The sequence below is a fragment of the Hyposmocoma kahamanoa genome, unplaced genomic scaffold, assembly GCF_003589595.1.
Source record: "Hyposmocoma kahamanoa isolate Upper Pololo Valley unplaced genomic scaffold, ASM358959v1 94, whole genome shotgun sequence".
NCBI lineage: Eukaryota > Metazoa > Arthropoda > Insecta > Lepidoptera > Cosmopterigidae > Hyposmocoma > Hyposmocoma kahamanoa.
In genome coordinates, this window is record NW_020654878.1 from 8,127,812 (window position 1) to 8,149,375 (window position 21,564).

General features: G+C 34.3%; 4 protein-coding genes across 4 annotated transcripts in view; 3 read left to right on the top strand and 1 right to left on the bottom strand.

The window, feature by feature from the left end:
• Positions 1-6,712, bottom strand: part of LOC113237991 (homeobox protein rough-like) — a 37,420-nt gene extending 30,708 nt beyond the window's left edge. Inside the window, exon 1 of the mRNA XM_026474707.1 lies at positions 6,367-6,712. Coding sequence (XP_026330492.1) covers positions 6,367-6,712 — 346 coding nt within the window. The remainder of the gene's footprint in view (positions 1-6,366) is intronic.
• Positions 6,713-8,216: 1,504 nt separating this feature from the next.
• LOC113237992 lies at positions 8,217-10,320 on the top strand. Its single transcript, XM_026474708.1, has 2 exons — positions 8,217-8,334; positions 9,758-10,320. Exons 1-2 carry the CDS (start codon positions 8,217-8,219, stop codon positions 10,318-10,320), a joined length of 681 nt encoding a protein of 226 aa, XP_026330493.1.
• Positions 10,321-10,732: 412 nt separating this feature from the next.
• On the top strand, positions 10,733-16,583 carry LOC113237790 (mannose-6-phosphate isomerase). The gene is made up of 7 exons (XM_026474450.1): positions 10,733-10,935; positions 11,071-11,397; positions 11,784-11,925; positions 12,325-12,498; positions 14,238-14,405; positions 14,728-14,930; positions 15,978-16,583. The coding sequence occupies exons 2-7, from the start codon at positions 11,074-11,076 to the stop codon at positions 16,182-16,184; spliced, it is 1,218 nt and encodes a 405-aa protein (XP_026330235.1). The 5' UTR covers positions 10,733-10,935; positions 11,071-11,073; the 3' UTR covers positions 16,185-16,583.
• Positions 16,584-17,910: 1,327 nt separating this feature from the next.
• Positions 17,911-19,119, top strand: LOC113237993 (beta-N-acetylhexosaminidase-like). Its single transcript, XM_026474711.1, has one exon. It carries the CDS (start codon positions 17,911-17,913, stop codon positions 19,117-19,119), a length of 1,209 nt encoding a protein of 402 aa, XP_026330496.1.
• Positions 19,120-21,564: the final 2,445 nt, after the last annotated feature.

Sequence of the window (21,564 nt, forward strand, 5' to 3'; positions counted from 1 at the left end):
TTTTCTTTTATTTTATTTTTATTTATTTTTTATAATATTTAGTGACGGGACGAACAAGTCGTACGCCTGATGGTAAGCTACACGCCTGTCCATAACAGTTGTAGTGCCACTTACAGCTTTAAAACAAAGATAAAAAAAATCAAAGATCTGAGGGGCACTGCCACTGCGCCCGTCACCCTGAGACATACGTTGACAAGTCCCATGTGCCTGTAATTTCACCAGCACTCTTACCCTTCAAAACCGGAACACTGTAATGCTGATATTACTGCTTGGCGGAAGAAACGGTAAGGTAACTACCCTGGACGAACTCTTTCACTAAGAGCTCTACTGCGGCTATATATTTATATGCGTTAATGATAATGACATAAATTACCAAATCCGAAATATATATTTTTATTCAATATTCAGCCTGCTTGATGCTGTTTACTTAATGGAACAACTTTTCAGAAAGTATTTAAAATTAACCATAATAGATATAAGCCAAGAAAAATATTATTTTATTTCAAGAAAGCTTTTCAAGTACCTAAAACCATGCATAAATGTAATAAAAAAATTGTGGCGCACACGGAGAACGCGTGACGTAGATACCTACTAATTGTTAGGTTAGCACTTGCCACTTAAGAAAAAAATTACGTATTGATTGACTAATGTCCTAAATCCAACTTTTTACAGTTTTTGGCTAAAAATTACTTAAACGAAGAAAAACACGTGGTAATACGCGAACGGTGAATACGGTAGGTAACGTTTCTGAGTAATTTTCTGGTTAGTTTTCTCTACCCTTCTAAAAAATTACCCTTCTTGCGTATGTACGTATGTGTCTTTGAGTGCTGTTTTTGAGTCCTGAGCAAGCGAAAGATTCTATAGTTGAATCACGAGCGTAGCGAGTGATTCAGAATTAGAATCTTGAGCGAAGCGAGGGACTCAAAAATACGAGCTGCAAAATAACTTTGCTCTCGCGTGATACATACAACTTTTCACCTCAGCAGCGAGAACATATATATATACTAAAGGGACAAGTAATAAAAACACGTCATGAAAGCAAATGCATCATTGTATATTTACAAAAATACAGAATTTACAAAAAATTAAAAGTGGAACGTGAAGTTTGTACAATTCTGTAGATTAAAAGTTACTGTTTTATTTGGAACAGTAATCGTCGTAGTGTTTGCTACTTGAGTAGTGGTCGAGGTTTCATTATGAGTTGAGCTGGATTGTGACCCTTCCCGCACCGTAAAAGTTGGTGATTCTGGGCGGGTTTGGGTATGATTCGCATCACTGGAGGTGCTAGGTTGTGCCCAAGGATGCGAAGTCTGTTTTAGGTTTATCGAATCTATAATACGCTTACAGATTTTTGATTTATTTTCTATTGAATCTTCGATATATCCTTCAGCTACTGTATTTGATCTCCAACCGCCATGGCGCTTCAACGTTGTGAGGTCAGCTCCTCCATCTGCCAAAAGAGTGGCTGATGTTCGCCTGAAGCAGTGGCCAGTGTATAGCTGCGGCTCTTTCAAATCTAAAAATGTTGCGATTTCTCGTGCAGTCGCTCCTATTTTATTAATACCCATCGGTTGCCGCGTACATTTTCCATTACGATATTGTATGAAAAAGCGGTCTGTGATCGTATTGGGAGGGCGCAATGCTTTATATTTCTGGACAACGTGTGCGTATTCCTCACGGACGACGAACGACCTGTCTATATTTGTTTTCGTATTTGGCAGGTTAATCAAAAGAAGGTCGCTGGAATGTTGTTCAATGGCATTAGGAGTTAGATTCAATAACTCGTTGGAGCGGCATGCTCCGTTTATTCCAATGATAAGGATGACCTGAAACATAAATAAAACGTCAATAAGTATTGTGTCTTTTAGAACAGTCTTAAACGTGGATTTCTCATAATATGTAGCGTTATTTTTAACCATAAAGTTCCAATACAAGTCGCCAAAACAACACATTTAAGTAGGTAAGTATAATTATGTTGATAGAAATTGATAACATAACTACCAAAGTCCAAATTGTATTAACAATTAAAATATAACGCTACGACAACAGTAATAATATTCAATACTTACTTTTGCGGCTAGGAAAGTGCAATCTGGAGCTTCATTAAGAAATTTTTCAATATTAGCAGCCGTGAAAACTTTCGATTTTTTTGATTTGTGGCCGACGGCCGATCTTTTCAAAAACGCAATCAGCTTTGCGTAAGTGTTTATATGGACGTTATTTTTAGTTTGTAATGTAGCTTTCAACATCGAATATATACTCCACATCGTTGACGGCTGTTTTGTATGCGACATTTCAATGAAATAAGACAGAAGCACAGTTTCCGACATAGTGTTTCCTGCGCCCTTTTCGTGCCTCCATTTGTCAAAATGTTCGTAGACTTTCAGGTACTTTTCACGAGATTTACTAGGCAAGAAACTTAGTTCAGCATTTTTAACAGTTTCAACTAACTCTGGAGGAGTTAAAAAATTGTCGTCTTCACTGGAATCGCTCATATTTTCTATTTTATTACGTAGGTAGGTATCCAATTAACTATCAAAGAAGAAGCAAAGAAGTACCTATCGCAAGCAAATAAGAAATTTTGAATTAAAAAAAAAAGAAAGCGCGCTTTTATTTATTGCGTTCCGGAACGTTCTCGCTTGTATTCATTGAAATCACACATTGTAAATATTGTTATCTTTAATTGACGTTATAAATTTAGCATAATTTTATTGCAACACTTGCTTTATTTTTAATGAAAATTGTAAAAACTAAATTATCATAGTTTAAAATCGTATTTGTATTTCTCACATAATTTATCTTTTAGATGAATTGACGAGTTTCCGAACGTGCACTCGTTCAGCCATTTTGTGGGGGTCTACTATGTAGCTTAAATATCGAAGTACGAATAAACCATAATTTTCTTTTTCCTTTTTCTTGTAATGAAGTGAAAGGGACGGAGCGACTGATTTTGAAATATGTCGAATTTGTATTAGACCCCTTCGCATTAAATGACAAGTCTCCACTTAAAAAGCAAAAAGCTACTTTTTCTCACGGAGTGAGCAAAATAAGATTTTGCTCACTGATTTCACACAGCAAAATAGCCTTGTTCGAGCTGCTGAGGTGAAAATATCATTTTTCCCCAATCATTTTCAGCCTCATGTTGTTTTAACCATCTCTACAAAGAGAACCACGTCACACGTATTGTTACGATATAAACTGATTTTTGAATAAGATATTCATAGATTTAACCATTTTGTACAATAACCTTTGAAAAATTATTTGTATATGTGTTACCCACCGCACCTAACCAAAGTATTCACTTTTTATCTAACATTGACAGCGTTAGAGTAGCTAAGAGCGCATTCAAATTAGACGCCTGTAAAAGCGCTGCAGATTTCATAATATAATAATATATCTTTATTCAAAAACACGCCTTAACCTTATATATAGAGAAGAAATTTACAGGTTCGAAATGTAAACAAAATAAAATAAATCAAATAGGTAGAAAAGGCGTAACAAATCTAAGGATCACAAATCTAGCTCCTAAACTAGACAAATGTCTAAAATTTCATCTTTGGATCAGTTGCGCGAGAGTATCTGATGAAGAAACATTACGTTTGCTTATTTTGTTAAAACGGAGGAAGGAAAATGCTCATAGCGACGCACTAGGGAAACCCTATATCGCGGGTGCCATGTACACACACATAGACAAGCACAAATTACACTTTATTAAACTCACGAGAGAAGTAAATGTAGGCCATACAAATGTTTCTTCCGACCCGGGAATCGAACCCGGGGACCTCTGCGTGGCAGTCCAGTGTGGTAACCGTCCGGCCACGGAGCCAGATAATTATTTTGTAACATCCCAATTTCATCACTTTTTGTTTCTGAATGGAGACTACATGAATCCTGTTTCACTTCCCTTCCTACTAAAACATCTTGAAATCACTCGAAAATTAAATAATATTAAATAATAATAATATATTAAATTATCGGGATGAAGACTCAATGTAAGCGAATTTTTGTAACTATAGCATAACTAACCAGCTGCAATCATCGAGTATCTTACGTTACGCCTAATTGGCAAATTCTTTCGCCACGATAGCAAGAATAATAGTGTATGCCATCGATACGATAAGAAGAAGATTTATACAAACTAGATACGAGTCAGAAAACGGGTCACGCGTCTTCCAGAGAATTCTCGCGCTGTCTCGGGATTTCCCGCAGTTACGGGATCGACTCTAGCCAAATTCGACATAGTTTAATAACAAAACTTTGCTATGTAACCAATGATTGCATAGAAAAACAAAATTTTTTGTCAATACCCATGATGTAGACTAGCTCTACCTACGGCCTGCTCGCGTAAATAGGTAAGTAGATAATTAGGATATGTAAAAGTAATACTTACCTCACCAATTGTTATAAAGTTTGCAAAGTGCCTATTGATACGTATGGTTTATGAATAAAATAATTAAGTTTTTGATACCTATTAATACTTACCTACTGTTAGATAATAGGTAATGGTAAATGAAAAGAAACAAAATTTTAAGATATTATTTCATATTAATTTACTACACAATTATCTCACCAGCATCAATTTCCAATTCTAAACTTGAATTATTACTGAAACTAGATTAGTTAGCAATCTCTTTCATTCATATCAAAAAATCATAAAGGATGACACTGTTTTATAAAAAAATAATTAGTAGTAATATTTATGTTAGTTTTACATTACTTACTAGCGATTTGAAACTTCTATCAAACAAAATTCATCACAGACATGACTTCAGGATTAATATTATCAATGGCCAAATAATAATAATGTAATAAATTTTGGGGAAAAATATTGAAATTGTGGTAACTGCGAAACAGTCTTGAGGCGAAAACCCTAAAAATCATATGTTTTTGTTGGTTGACATTTATTCTACATCGAATTAGGCTAGAGTAATAATAGTTTGTATGCATTGTATATTATACAATTGGCATAAGTTTCAATATACTATTCTAATTCACAAAAATTCGCTTCAATTCCCCGGTACATTCATTTTTTAAACTCGTTTTTGTGATTTAATTTTTTATTGTTAGCTGTCGCTTCCGGGTCAGACAACTTCTCACTTACCTGGTGCGGACGTGCTTGAATATCATTACATATTTCAATAGTATATTAACAACAATTAAAGTTTAGTCGAATTGCATTTTTTATGATAAACTGTAGTATTTTCATGATCACGAGAAAAACCATCTTAAATACCACTTCGCTATATCTACGAAGAAATCTAAGTTTTAATGTTATGTAAGCATCGATATTGCAGATATGTTTTTTTGTATTAAATTATCATATGATTGGGTTATAATTTACAGCAGGCAAATGATAATTATATTAAAGTTATGATTTAGTGGAACACAGCATTTCAGTCTTGTAGATTCGACTCTTTCAAACTTATATATTTTATGATCATTTTTCAATTAATTTTGTAATAAAGACGAAATTTTTAAGATTCATTACTTTATTAAATTGTTAATTCACTCACAGAAACCAAAATGTCCAACCACATTAGAATTATTTAATAATTATATATTAGATTATTTTTATAATACCTACTACCGTTCACCTGTTCTGTGTTTACCTACAGAATATTCACATGTTATCATTGCCACTGTAAATGTGTGATTTTGTTATGTTTAGGTTCTTTTTTCATTAATTCTTCAAGACATTTAATTTGTATATACTTAGGCATATATAGTTTGTTTTCTATCCTCCAATAAGATTTGTCTTAGATTTTTATTTTTTTCCATTTTCTAAGGAGTTTGTAAATAAATCACTTCTTTAGATGTAGTTTAAACGTCAATGTTCATAAATTAATGAATTTTAGGTCAATGATTTTGATACACTGTTCTTCGTGGATAAAAAGACTTAAAAATCAATTTTCATCAGAAATTACTTAATTACGTAGTCGGAGGTCAATGCGGGCAGCATCCTTATGATACTTAACGTAATCGACAAAGGTTTTTTATATCATAATTAGTTTCAGTTTTAGTGTTGAGAAAAATCAACATAATTGAAATTTTTCAAATAAAAAAAAAAACTAGGTGCCGATATCTCGAAAGTTACAAAATTGCAAATGCGTTAGTTATGACAAGGAGTGCAGAATGGTAATCGGGTTAAATTTTTATGCTCTTTTGAACTGTCCACTTTAGTTTTGGTAGCTATAAGAAGTGACTTCTTACTTAAACATTATAAAAATAAGAATGATACGAACCAAAACATCTTTATTTTTGTTTGTGGCACGAAGTATCGATATATATATATATTATATATATATATATATATATGTCTTTCGTCATGACCCACCGTATTAAAATGTATATCACAGTTATACTTACGAAAAGCAGCAAGACCAGCTCCAAACGCTAGCTGTTGATGGGGAAACAGCATGGGTCTAGGACATATTGGCAATGGTGGTGGCGGCCAAAGAGGCGGACTTCGAGCTGCGGCAAGTTCCATACTGCTAGATCGTTGCTCATTATCTTCTAATCCACTTTCTTCCACTTCAACATCAGAGGACGACTCGCTGTCGAACTGTGTTTTTGTTTCTGCTTGTTTCGCCTTAGGCTCTTCAAGATGACCATATAGTCTTGCGAAAAATTTTCTTGGTGAGGATGGTCGCGGTGTTTGAATATTAGTTACGGTATTACATTGTTTATTGGTTGATTTTATATCTTCAGCCATTATTGTGAATGATATTTTACCACTTATACAATTAGTTTTTAATTAATGAGTAGGTACCTTTACGATTTTGGAAAACAAAATTGTATACTTTGGTAGCTTTCTCTCAGTCGCTTATGTGTTAGGTACTAGTCAGGTTTGAATACACTATAAATATTGATAAATAAAATCTTACGATTTCAATGTTTACACATTTCAATAACTAATTATTACTAATTTTGTAAATAATGTTGTATGGTTATAAGTATCAAAATTGAAAACACTAAATGGGTACCTACGTAATATTTAGAAATTACTTAACGATTACCAACTAAAGTTTTCCCGTTATGAAATCACTAATAAAACTGTCACACGTGTACTAATGTCGAAGTTAGCACGTGGATTGATGTTGTCGAGACAGGTGCTGCTATCCCCCGGGACTCTAAAGTCCCGCCCTTATACGCTTTTCCCGTTAAAAACAGGGGTAGGAACAGTGGAAAGGGGTCGCTGCAACCAATGAAATACGTCCAGTAGCAGAGGAGGGACTTGCGGGCGGGGTTATTCTTCAACATTTGTTAAAAAAATGTTAATTAGAACTATTTTTAGTAAATATAGATGCATAATGAGTACTTTAATTAATAAAATATTAATTTGGTGTCTAACAGTAGACAAGAATATAGATTGAAATATACTTACCTATAGGTTTTTTTTTTATATCACTTAGGTATACTCCGAAGCGGGAAATGGGAAAATACAGGACAGAGATTTAAATGTAAAAAATAAGTAACAAGTGTTCATCAATAGCAACTACCAGTGAGATTGAGCACCAAAAAAAAGGTGGGGACAAGTGCACTGTTTTTCCACTCTTCCCTATCACGCCATCACTGGTTGGGACAAGTGGAATTTCATTTCCACTTGCCCCAACCCAACCGTTTCTATTAGTAAATACAGTCGAGAATAAAACTATATCAATGAAAAGTATGACTATTTATTTAAAAAATATCTATGACTAAGGTTGCCTTTCGAATTTTTAGATTTTGTTTCACGTATGTGATTCTCGTACACGTATACTTACGTAAAATCTTAGAGGATGGAAAAAACCTATAATACATGCTTCTTCTTCTTTTAAATGTTATGACCCCATCGACGTCATCGATGATCTTGCCAGTATTAAGTAAAAATGACCATGTAGGTAGGTCAATGTCATGTACGGAAAAAATTGCAAGGCAACATCTATTCTTTATTTTCCTATAATACATAATTTATTAAGTATATTCATTTTTTTAAGTGATTAAAACAATAGTTTTAAATGTTAAATTTTTAATACATAGTATAGTCATGAATAACAATATATTCAGTACGATCAAAATTACAATATTATTTATTTTCGTCTCTACTCGTTCCTTTTTTTTTTAAAGACTTTTAGTCAACTTACTTCATTTGACATTTCGGTTGATATAAAAGACAAATAATGTCAATGTTTTATTTAACATTTAGGGAGAAATTGTGTGAATATTTTAACAATACAATGCAAAAAAATGCCGCTGTGTTGACTGTCGTTTGCGTAATGCTATGCCTCACTTTCAATTATACATTTCCGCTACACAGGGAAATGTCTGGTAGTGTCAACTCTTTTTACCCTAATCGTAAGTTTTTAAAAATTGAGGATCTATATCTAAAAAATACTAAAATCTATTTCAGGCATTTGACTTTCTCTCTTTTAACCGATTTGAAAAAAAGGAGGTTCTCAATTCGACTGTATTTTTTACAAAAATTTATTTTTATTTTTATTTTTTATATTTATTTTTATCACGGTTCTTGTCCGATTTTGATGATTGTTTTGTTTGTTGGATAGAGGATACCTTGATATTGATTCCATTTAAAGTTGTAGAAAATATTCCACCTGTAAGGACGGCAAACTAGGGGATGAATCCGGTTTCACGCACTTTCCGGTAACCAATTTCAACACTATTTCTATTCAATAATAATAATAATAAGCCGGAAGTATCTCGACCTGGCGCACGAGATCACCGACATGTGGGATGTAGCCTCCACTGAAATAATCTCAATTGTTTTGTTCGCAAATGGGTTAATTCCAGTCAGCCTTTCTAACAGCTTGAGGCGGTTGGATTTCTGTGGCGTGTCGCTTCCAGCACAAATGCAGAAGGCGGTCCTGCTCGATACGGCACGTATTGTTCGCCGGTTCTTGGACCTGAGTCCCTGACCCCGGCCGACTGTGCCATAGCCGTGAAATACCGCCTCTCCCATTAAAAAATTCAAAATTAATCTTTTAGGCCTTGGGAGAGGCGAGAGTTTAAAATAAATATAATAATAATAATAATAAAATAAATTTATTTCAGACTTCGCTCCACACAAGTGTTAGTGAACAAAAATAACATTAAAAATCTTAAACAAATAAGTGTTAATATAGTATAAACATTCGAAAGAAAAATAAAAATACCCACCGAAAAGCTCATAGTAAATTTCAAATTAAATTTCGCACGTAAATTTAAAAAATCTCGGAGGTACGTACCCGGATTCGAACCCACGACCCTCTGCTTGACATGCAATATGTTAAACCATTAGCCCCCGGTTACACGAGGAGAAAGTTTTCACGCGGCCCCCGAGCGGCACCCGCCCAGTTACCGCCTTGATGTACATTAATGGCGAATCTGAATTCTATTTACTAGGCAACAACATTTAAATTCCTCTGAATAATAAAACCGCGCGGCCGCCGCGCGAGCCGCCGCGTAGACCAAATTCGACGCTCATTTCAGTTAAAACGTAAAAACTAAATTTTGCCATGACAGTTAGACGCACGCTTTCGCTGCGCGGTGGCAACCCGGACTCCGCTCTGCGCCGGCGGCGCGGGGTGAGCGCGATGTAATTCGTGTCGAAATGCGCCCTTAGGCTAACACGGCCGTTTTTATTTTTATTATTACAATATGTATCTAATTACGGCATACTCAGATCTAAGTGATGTTGCTATGATATATCCAACTAGTGCAATTTGTATCTATTTAAGCTTGTAGCTGATGCTGTATCTGAATAATGGGTTTCCTTTCCCAGAAACCGAGCAATGCAATATTCCCGTTCATCACAAAACCATAGTGGAAAGAAGCAAAAAAATGGCGGCAAACATTGAGCAAGCGTTCAAAAGAATAAGGGACTCTACACAAGACTTCGGGAAAAACATTTACGAACGTGTAAACGGTGTATCTAGAAGAGATTTAGAGAAAAACCTATCAAGCGAAGATGGTTTACGACATTTCGAACAACTAGTTATTATGAAGAAGAATCCATATTTAGACTTAAAAGAAGTAGAACTGGAGTACAGGCCGTCTGGTAAGTTAATGAATGTTAGGCAAAGCTTAAAATTCGTAGAACCAAGTTTTAGGAATGATCCTGGTGTATATGAACCTTTAGAAGATGGGCCTAATGTGGAAATAAGTAACAGAGGTCTTTCTGGATTTTCAATACCTTCACAATTGTTAATGTCAAAACTCACAAAAGAAAGTAAGGATGAAAATGTTGCGAAAATAACTACAAAATCTCCACTAAAGGATGTATTAGGAAGTTTAAATGACGACGTTAGACAGTATGTAGACTGGAAGACTAGTAGGAATGTGTAAATAAATGTAAACTGAGTAAATAAACTGTTTTCATCTTTCCGCACAAAATACATACCTATCGAACTTTTAATTTATTTATATGATTGGACACGAACGGAAATAAGCACAAAATTCACACATATTCGCATACAGAGAAGTAAATGGGATTTGAATCATTTCAGATCATAAATGTAGAGTCAATGGTTTTTTAAATTTCACCGCCAAAAGTGACCTCTCAACATAATCTTTTTTCTCTATCTGTAACGCATCAAAAGTATTGGGTAAAGTGAGATAGATAGAAAGCGAACAGATTTTTGACATTGACACCAAGGCATACCGTTTTTGTTAAAGAGATTAGGATTACATAGCAGTTATTACACCACCACATTTTTAATGAAAACAAACTTTTTTATATTGTTTAACTTTACGTGTTGCCCATACTTTATCTAAGATTTAACGCGTTTTTGGATAAAAATAATCTGACACTTTCCGGAGCCGCGGTACTTCAGCGACATTAAATAGAAAGAAACATAACTTTTATCAGTTGAACTGGGTGGTGAAACATATAGCTATTAGCCGACAATTGAAATTTATGAGCTCCGCTTAACCACAAACTTATTTCCTCGCGCCAGCACAGTGAGTATTATATTATTTGTGTATTACTATTTTATTGACTCTACCATTGCTCTTTATATCGTGTTGCTACTTATTTAATAATTTTTAAAATACTTGTTACTGTTTATTTGATAGTTATTATTCTAAATGTTGCAGTGAATGAAAATGGAGCTTAAATGCAAAGTGCAGAATTACGATTGGGGAAAATTAGGTCGAGAGAGTACAGTTGCCAAACTGGTGTCTAGTGCTCACCCTAATGAAATTATCGAAGAGTCAAAGCCGTATGCTGAATTATGGATGGGTACACACCCGAACGGCCCGTCTCTGATCATTGACCGAGGTGTACTTCTCTCAGAATATATTAGGGATAACCTAGATGCCATTGGCCCTACAGTGAGGAAAAATTTCGGTGTGTCTGTGCCATTTTTGTTGAAAGTACTGTCGATAAGAAAAGCACTCTCTGTTCAAGCCCATCCTACAAAAGTATGTTTGAAATTTTGTATCGAAATTGCATTATTTAACTAAGACATACTTTGTGTACATTTTATGCTCTAAGCATTATAGAAATTATAATATTTCCTCTCTTTTATGTATACACTATAAAAGAGAAAAAATTTTGTTTTTGATGTAAAATATAAAACACATATTTGAAATAACTTATAAAGTCACACAACACACTATTTTTCTCTTCTCCCTCTCCATCACAACCACTAGAAATGAAATAAGTGTAACCCCATTAAGAATTTTATTTTGTGTACCATAAGTACATTTTGCAGGATCATTTTCCAGACATGTACAAGGAATCAAAGCACAAGCGAAGATTTAATAGAGATTTTTTTTGCATGAAAAAGTAATCATAAATTTTGCAGGAACATGCAGAAACACTACACAAACGTTTTCCAGACATGTACAAAGACCCAAACCACAAACCTGAACTTGCAATAGCTTTGACACCATTTGAAGCGCTCTGTGGCTTCAGACTACTTGCACAAATAAAGGAATATCTGAGGAGTGAGTATTGCAATTACCTAGATATATTATTACTCATAACAAATTGTACCCACCTATTTAATGAATGTGTTAACTTTTGTTAGCCATAGCGTTCATCAACTTCAGCAGTGCATTTAAATAGCCTTTTGATAAGAACACTTGTAATGGCTTTGACTAGTGTGTTAATTAAATGATGTACAGACCCTACAGACTTACACAATATTTTTAATTTAGCTTATTAATTGAATGGTGTAATTAATATAAATACCTTGACTATTAACAGACTAATGATAGCATTTGGCTAACATGTAAATATTATCTAAAAAATAGACATTTTGAATAGAAAAAAAGAAAGAAAAACGTTTATTCATTAAATTGAGCCACAATTTTTGTTATTTATTCATTACTTAACTTTTTCAGGACTCCCAGAACTAACATCAGTATTGAACAGTGAGAATGTAGAAGAATTACTATCACTCGAAGAGCCGGTGGACAGCAATGCTCTGAAGCAAGTGTTTCAATCTTTGATGACAAGTAATAAGGCTGCTATTACTAACAGCTTGCAAAGTTTACTTGCTAGGTTGGAGAAGGAAGGTAACACAATTTTATGTATCTTTGCACATGTAGAGTTACAACATAGGGCTACTCAAGCATGTTAAAAGTCAATATGTTTTAAAGAGTAAAAGTAATTTGTGGGTCTTTTAATTACAGAAAAAAACTTCAAATATAAACAGAAAGTATTTAGTTCTTTAAAACTTCTATTTATATAACAAATTGAATTATATGTCAAATAAAGTGAAAGAATGCGGACATGCTTCAGATAATTTATATTTATATAACATAAATACCTAGTACTAAAAGTGCTGTAAATCACTTCACACAAAGAGGAAAATATGGATACCTAACGTGATAATATTGTCATAAGCCTCTTGATTGTGTTGGTAATTTATTGTTTTTAATTTTCTATTTTATTACTGTGCATTAGTTTATAGTAGATGTAGGTGTAATTACATACTATTACACTTACATAGCAGGTGTAATAGTATGTAGGCAGTTACATTTTAGGTATACTTAGTTACATTTTAATATGTACCTGTAAGTATTCTAGAGAGCAACTTAAATATATAAATGAGTGACGATATTATATGAGTATTGAAACTTCTAAGTTTATAATCTTATATATTGTAATCTATTACACATTTGCGATCGCCAATACACTAGCCCCAATTGGCATAATTAAATAAATGTAATTATTTAGCTATGCAGTCTAATTCAGGGTAAGGGGTTATCATTATTAATAGTTTTCTTTTCATTATTTTTAATTTTCCGATATTTCAGTAAGGTATCACGTTCCATGGGCATGAGTCTTGTAAAAATGTAACTAGTGATAATTAGTTAAAATCTTGAAAAGTATATTATTCAGTGTAATTTTCCTATTAGTATAACCAAAGAGTTAATATCTTTAAATATAATTTCAATAGTCTAGAGGCTTGTAGAGCCAAGTTGAGTAGCAGTAGAGTTCCTTCGGAAAGAATTCGTCCAGGGAAGTACTGCCACCTTACCTATTTCTACCGCCAAGCGACAATGTCAGATTACTAGATACTGGTTTTGAAGGGTAAGGGTGCTGGTGAAATTACTGGCCCATGGTAATTGTCACCTTGTGTTTTAGAGTGACGTGCGCAGTGTCAGTGCCGTTCAGATCTTTGTGATTTAAAACTCTGAGTGGCACTGCAAGTGTTATGGCCAGGCGTGTCGCTTACCAGCAGGCGCACGACTTGTTCGTCCCGTCACTTGGTATCATAAAAAAAACAATAAAAAAAGCTTTGTACCTGATAGAAAATAATATACTACATCTATTGGACCTGCAGTAAAATTGTATTGTGCATTTTTTTTAACCGACTTCAAAAAAAGGAGGAGGTTCTCAATTCGACTATATGTTTTTTTTGTTTATTTTTTTGTATGTATGTTACGCAATAACTCCGGTATTTGTGAACTGATTTTCATGATTCTTATTTGTTAGAAAGAATGTACCTCCATAGCAGTCCCATTTCATTTTGAAGAAAATCATCCACCTCTAAGGGTGACTGATCACGCATAAACATTCATTTTTATAAATAGCGCCTAAATTTTACTTAAGGAGCAATTATTGTAATGGTTGGTTTTGCTATTCTACAATTTAAGGCGTTTTCACCGATTTTTATTATCTCCTGTGTCAAGTCCTGTGTAGTGGTGAACTAAACATCCCCATATTTCAATAAAACTTGCAAATAGATGTAATTCTACGTACTTTTGAGGTTTTTTAGTACTCTGTACTGAGATTATAATTTTTTCAGATCCTTTTGTACAGCAATCACTCCACTATCCTCTATTGAAGAGATTGCACAAAGACTTCCCCGGTGATGTTGGTTGTTTTGCACCATACTTTTTAAACTACTTGGAGCTGAATCCTGGACAGGCCATTTTCTTGAAGCCTAACTTGCCACATGCTTATATTAGTGGAGGTAATTACTGTTCCCATTTATTGATTTAGTAATAATAAGCTATAAATTTTATAAATGTTTTGTCATTACATTAATTATACAGATGTGATTGTAATAAATAAAAAAATATTTCATGTGATAAAAAACGCATGAATGGATAGTCTTAAAGGTAATGTATGGTGATAATATAGTATACACTTGTAGCACAACCCAAGCAAAAAAAGTGTGGCGGTTATAGAAAACCCCGTTTTTTTTTGGGAGGCCTTCGTCCATTGTCTTCAATTGTCTTCAACCCTTTTTCCTTTTCTCATTCATATATTGTTTACTGAAAATATAATTTCAGATTGCGTAGAATGCATGGCGTGTTCTGATAATGTGGTTCGCGCAGGCTTAACGCCGAAGCACATTGATGTACCGACACTTGTGGAAATGCTTGACTACAACAGCTATACAAAGGAACATCTGCTGTTTAGCCCGCAGCTGGAGGACCCTAACAGCTGCATTTGGAGACCACCAGTGCCTGATTTCGCTGTTGTAAAAATTATGGTAGGCATATTTATGTAAATGGACCCTTCCTCAATCGTTGCTTCACGGTTAAATCGTATCCCCGTCATTAGGTCTGCTTCCAAATTAATGGCCCTACATACTGTAATACATTTGCCTACGCTTAGTAAAAATGTGAACCAGTGGTGTTAAGCTGGATTTACATTTGTCTGATGTGTTTTTGGATGGTTTTGTTGTGACGCGTCAGAACGGTATAGGTTCATACATTTAATATGTTTAGAATTATATTACTGTGTCGCAATCAGGGGTCTACTCTCGATCTCCGTCGGACATCCGTCCGAAACAATTACTGTTAAATAAGTAATATTCGACAAAATTAAAAGACAAGTATCAAGTATGAAGCTTCATTCGCAATCACGCGTCTTTTCATTTGTTCAAGTATTGCTTATTTGGCAGCAATTGTTTCGGGCGGATGTCGGACGGAGATCGAGTAGACCACCTGACGTGACGGCTTGTATCGTGTGGCATCAGAAGCGATCCCGGCCTGCGTCACGTCAGATCAGACAAGGGTGCACGCTTCAGACTACGGTATTGATTCAAAATATCGTCAGAAGGCGTCAGAACACGACATACAGACAGAAACGTCACGTCAGACAAATCTAAACCCGGTTTTACACTCTGACATTTGAATGATAGGCTCCGATTGGTTACGAATTATATATTTTTTTTTTATAACATCAAGTGACGGGGCGAACAAGTCGTGCCACTCAGAGCTTTAAATTGCAAAGATCTGAGGAGCACTACCACTGCGCCCGTCACCCTGAGACATAAATTGACTAGTCCCATGTGCTTGTAATTTCACCAGCACCCTTACCCTTCAAAACCGGAACACAGTAATGCTGACATTACTGCTTTGTGGCAGAAATAGGTAAAGTAATAATATCTGTAACTATTATGAAATTGTTAAATTAAGTAATGTAACAAATTAAATTATGTGTCGTCAAATGGTAGGATTAAACTAGTTTACTCAAAGACTTCCTAATATGTCGATATCATTCCTTTAACTATGTTTTATGTTCCTAATTTTAGGTGCAAAGTGGCGGATCCTACAACACAATAAATCGACCAAGCCCGAGTCTCATCCTTGTGACCTCCGGATCAGGAGAGATCTGCGACACGGAGCCGATTCGGGCACGACCCGGCACCGTTATTTTCTTGAAAGCCAGTCGCCAGTTGACTATTACACCAGAAGATGGTAGCCATATTGAAATTTATCAAGCTATAAGCAATGTATGATACTGATTACATTTTATTATGTTACCTTAAAATAATTTGAATGTCCAAAGACAATGCTGTTCCTAATGAGTGCCTATTTAAAAATAAGATTTCGAAACTTTCCATTGAGTAGATAAAAATAGTAATATTTAGCAATGAATTACCTACTGAAATTATTTCGAGTATTGTACAACAACTGTACTGCATGACTACAGTGTAGCCTACGTATTTGTAGAGTATAGAATTCCGCATGTAATACAAATGGGATGCAATTACATTTTAAACAATGTTAAGTTTTATTTGTGTTACGAGTGATTTTAAAAGAGTTCTTGAATTGATGAATTTTATTGTACAATTTTCGCACATATTGATTATTATGTTTGTTTATAGCGATAACATATACTTCTAAATTTTACAATACCCAATATATTTGTGGCGAAAAAAATACAAAATTTAAAATATTTTTAATAAAAAATATATGATATACATTGCAATAAAAATATTGCAACACTTTTGCAGTTATTTTATTTCAATACAATATATTTCCGAACGGATTGTTAGTAAGGTTTCTAAACGTGTTATCAGCTGATATTGTCAGTTTGACACAGTGATACGTCACGATCAAGATCCGGAAATACACAAGCCGTCTCATTAGGGCATGACCTTATTGGTATGCCGGTGTAATATAGGCTCGCACCGAGTACAATATAAATATGGGTTTAATGTTATTTGACGCGACAAGTGCATTCTTAGTCCATTAGTGAAATGAAACTATTAAAGCTACTTCAGATGTATTTTCAAATGAAAATTATAATAAAAGGAAACACGGCAATCCCATGACGTCACAAACGAGGCAACATCTGCATATTATATGAATTATTGGTTACCGTCTCGTGTAAACCGGCAATACGTAAGTAAATAACATATTTTAATTTTAATAAATCTATGGTAAAATCGCAATAAAAATGGTAATAGAGCCACGTTTTCCATTTTTAACATTATTCAAGTAAAGTTTTGCGTCATCGATTGAAGTTTTACAAGTATTTGTCAGGTACTTTCATGCCAACTTTCGCCTTCCGTTAGAAAATTTTATTTTATGAATCATGAAGTTTTACTATTGCCATTATAACCATTCATCTCTACGTTCATATCATCAATATCATTCATTTCCATATTCATAGAATATTAGATTATAACAAAGATTAAATATGCAAACCATTATTTAGTTTTATTAAAGTTATTCATTAACATAAGTCAAAATATTATTTTTATCAGTTATTTGATAAATAATTTGCTACCCACTGATGAAATAAAATGCTTCAGAATAAATACCTATTGTTATCCTGGTGTATACATTTAGCAATATTTTGTAATGCACTTTGTTTGTTCTATTGCTATACGTTTCTGACAGGCACTAGAAACCAGCGTTCATAATTAAATATCTAAGTTTTTCTTTTCGTTTGTCTTCAGGGCATCGGTAATAAATCCGGAAGAAAGTGTCGAATTGACCTATTAAAACATCGCACGTGAAATCTTAATCGATCATAAAATGCAGTACTTCCGACTTCATCAGTTTAGAACTCCAGATACTGTTAAAGAGAAGGAAAGAATTACGATTTCCATCACCGATAAGAAGGTAGCATTTGTTGCGAAAAAAGTGAAATATGTCGTAGAGCAACTATTGCATATTCCTGCTGTTATTTGTAGAAATAGAAAAGGCGATATCATTTTATCGCTAGCTAATGGAATGGGTTCAACAGAAGGGAAAATTAATCACGCAAAAGAAATAACGATAACAGCAGGAACTACGAACATGCTTTTACATACAGCCGTTCACGCTCTAATACAACAATTCTTGCAAAAAATGCCAGTAGGAGAGAGTGACATCAGCTATCAACAAGAAGAACGAATTCTAATGCTCGATATGGGAAGAAAATACTATTCAAAGGACACTATTATAAAACTCATCGATAGCATGTGTCTCGCCCAATTCAATTATCTACAGTTGCACTTTTCGGAAAACGAAGGATTCCGAATAGAATGCAACACTGCACCAGAAGTTGTTTCTGACGAATATTTAACAAAGGACGAAGTAAGAGAAATTGTTGCTTACGCACGTCGTTCGTGCATCGAAATTATTCCAGATTTTGACAGCCCTGGACACTTGAAACAAATTTTGAAAAACTATCCAAAATGGCAACTAAAGAAACAAATGCGCAATGGAGAACTAAAAAATGATGAAAGTGCTCTAAACATTTGCGACCCACAAGCGGTTGAATTTATTTTGTCGATTTATGAAGAATTCGCCGAACTGTTTGCAGAAAGTACATATTTCCATATTGGCGGAGATGAATTTGTTAATTTTGATGAAATTGGATTGTACCCTGAGTTAAGTATAGCTGCTAAGGAGAAATTCGGGGAATCTGCCGGGGCTATTGATTGTTTTGTGGACTATGTAAACCAGGTGAGTGAAAAAATTAGTAGTTGGGGATTTGTTCCCAGAGTGTGGAACGACGGTTTCTTCCGCTTTAATTGGAATGAGCAGGTAAAACTTTCTGAAGCAGTTGAGATCACCTATTGGACGAAATGGAATAAAAATATGGCACCACTCACTACTTTTGTTGAGAAAGGATTTCCGATCGTTAATTTTAATGACAGTTACTTTTATTACGTGTTGGGAGAGAATGCTGGTTATACTTATCCAACTTATGATAAAATTGCTGATTATTGGGAACCATCACAATACGCGTACGGGCAGCAAATAGCCGAGTTCACGCCACAATTTCCTGGTGTAGCTCTGGCGATCTGGAGTGACGTTCCCGAAGCTAAATCGGAGGCAGCAGTTTGGAAAGATGTGTCCTATTTACTGTTCGCAATGGTGCAGAAACTTACACGCAATGTTTTCATGAAGAAAGAGGATATTGAGCAAATCATGAGTGCCTTTTTTCGTATTTAACTAAAAAATAAATTTTATAATTAATTGAACAAATTACTTTAACTCTGTGAACTTAGCAGGTATCGTGTATCCATTTCATTCATATATCTAATCATTTTATTCATTCATTCATTTTATTTTTATTCTGTAACTTTTGTACAAACACAGTAGAATAGATAGCTTATAAGTGTACTAACAAAATGGACTGTGTATTGTCTGAAATAAATTATTTTTATTTTTTTTATTTATTTAACGTCGTGAACTACATACATATCATCACGCTTATCTCCCATCGGGGTAAACAGAGACCATGGACCTCCACCTTCTACGCCCTGACAAACCTACTTCGACCTCCTCAAATCCCTTCAGTCTCAACATAGGTGCCCATTTATTGTTGGTACTTTTAACCCAGCCTTTTTAAGGACATCTCCAATCTGATCGAAATATATACGCCCATGCTTACATCCACATTTGCTCTATAAATTTGTGTCGTCGATCTAACAATATTCATTCTTTCTACATGACCAAGCATCCTCCCCCTAATCCACTCATCCTAAGAACAGAGTCTGATGTGATTATACGACGAAAAAAGGATAAATACACAGTCTTGTTATTCAAAATAAGGCCTATAGGTGTTTACAGAATTGTATGTATTGTTTTGTTTCGAAAATACAAAATCGATCACCGGTCGATCTGATATCCGCACCTAAGAACAGCGAACGAAATGTCCTGAGAATACGCAGTCTTGCATCTAGGTCTTTGTTTTACGGATGAATCGCTATCATAGATATTTTGATTGTATCTATGGTCGCTATCCGTCATTACAACATCTTAACGTGTACCAACATATGTGTACAGGGTCAAGAGCAGTGAGCATACAAGTATAATATCATTGGTCAAGAACACGTCAAGCTTGCCACTTACGATTTAAATCCAACTCTATATCGCTTACGTTAAGAACGGTCAAAAGTTCAAAGCTTGACGTGCTCTTTACTGTACAAAATGGTACTATGCGTCAATAAATTTTTGCCAACTTGTAAACTTGTATGTAGAATACTACTTCGAAAGCATGTACATACATATATTTGTAATTATACTTCTGATTAAGAAATAAATATTTTTATATATTTAACATAATTTTTAGGTGTATTTTATTTTTTCTTCTAAAAATTACATCGTGTTTATCGAAGTTGTCAATCTTGAATTTTTTGACACTGACATCATTTATAAAGTAATATACAACTACCTCTGTAATAATTTTAATTTCACGCTGTCGCTTTGTTTACCCAATGCGAACTACTTATCTGAGAAACTGTAATGCCAACGAAGCTACGGTTGAACACGTCCACTTTTTTGGAGGTCTTGGATGTATTCGCAATTGCTCGAGATTACTGTTACAAACTTTAAGGGCAACAGTGACTATCTAAAAAAAATTTTCTATTTCATTTTCTACTTATACAATTGCAATTCCTGTGAAAGTGTGTGTACACTTACATATACTTGTTATGTATTCTCAAATCCTATTTGTCCAAATAAAGTGTAAACACTTTTTTTTTTCATTAAATCCAATTACCCGCTTAAGATATTCTTTATCTATTTCCAAAAATGTATTTTATTTGGCTTGGGACTGGGACTTTAATTTATCGGTTCATTATCGATTTATCACAATTTCTACAGCATTAATGATACAGAAAACTTTCTTAATGGGTTGTTGCTTTCTGTAAAGTTACGCGGACGAGACTAATCGCTAGACTACTTATTTCTTATTTGAAATGAGCCTTTACAAATGTTTTGTATGTTAATAAAATTGATCCCGTTCATTTCAACACGTATCAAATAGATCTAGGCACATACTTCCGGTAGCAAACGTATTAAATGTTGAGAAATAAATATTGCTTTTGAATTCCACTTCATAAGTTCACATGCACTCAGTAAGTTAAGTCAATTTATGAGCAAGTAAACTCACATACACGTTTTAAGTTATTGCCATATAGAACGCCTTCGCGTAAGAAAATTAAACTCAGTTTCGACATGGCACCAATCATCGAACTGCTTGCACAGTACCTCCTTGTAATCCTTCGGTCTAGTTTTCACGAGTCACGTGCTTTGCATTATGGGACTTAAAGTTTAATTTACAAGAATGTGGTAACTATTTCATAGTCCTAATCTCAGTCGTCAAACCGAGAACTTACATTCGTAACGTTATTGCATACCTTTTTCTCTTATTTGTACAATTTGTTGAAAGTATTTAGGTATTTCGAAAGGTAAATTAGCCGTCACTTGATAGCGATAGGGTATTCTAGCGTTCACACTGGAAAGCTACTCGCAGTCTAGCATACGTACATTATGTCCACGTCATGTTACGCCATAGTATTTAGAATGGAGGCATGTGTATCTTGTCTACTTTAATTGTTGTGCACTAACAACAGATACATGTAGATTTAGTCTAGCTTTAATATATTAGTT

Coding starts and splice junctions, on each gene's coding strand:
- LOC113237790 (XM_026474450.1), top strand. CDS start 11,074: ATGAAAATGGAGCTTAAATGCAAAGTGCAGAATTACGATTGGGGAAAA. Junction 11,398..11,783: donor TTCAAGCCCATCCTACAAAA/GTATGTTTGAAA, acceptor TAAATTTTGCAG/GAACATGCAGAAACACTACA. Junction 14,406..14,727: donor ACATGCTTATATTAGTGGAG/GTAATTACTGTT, acceptor ATATAATTTCAG/ATTGCGTAGAATGCATGGCG.
- LOC113237992 (XM_026474708.1), top strand. CDS start 8,217: ATGCAAAAAAATGCCGCTGTGTTGACTGTCGTTTGCGTAATGCTATGC. Junction 8,335..9,757: donor CAACTCTTTTTACCCTAATC/GTAAGTTTTTAA, acceptor TTCCTTTCCCAG/AAACCGAGCAATGCAATATT.
- LOC113237993 (XM_026474711.1), top strand. CDS start 17,911: ATGGGTTCAACAGAAGGGAAAATTAATCACGCAAAAGAAATAACGATA.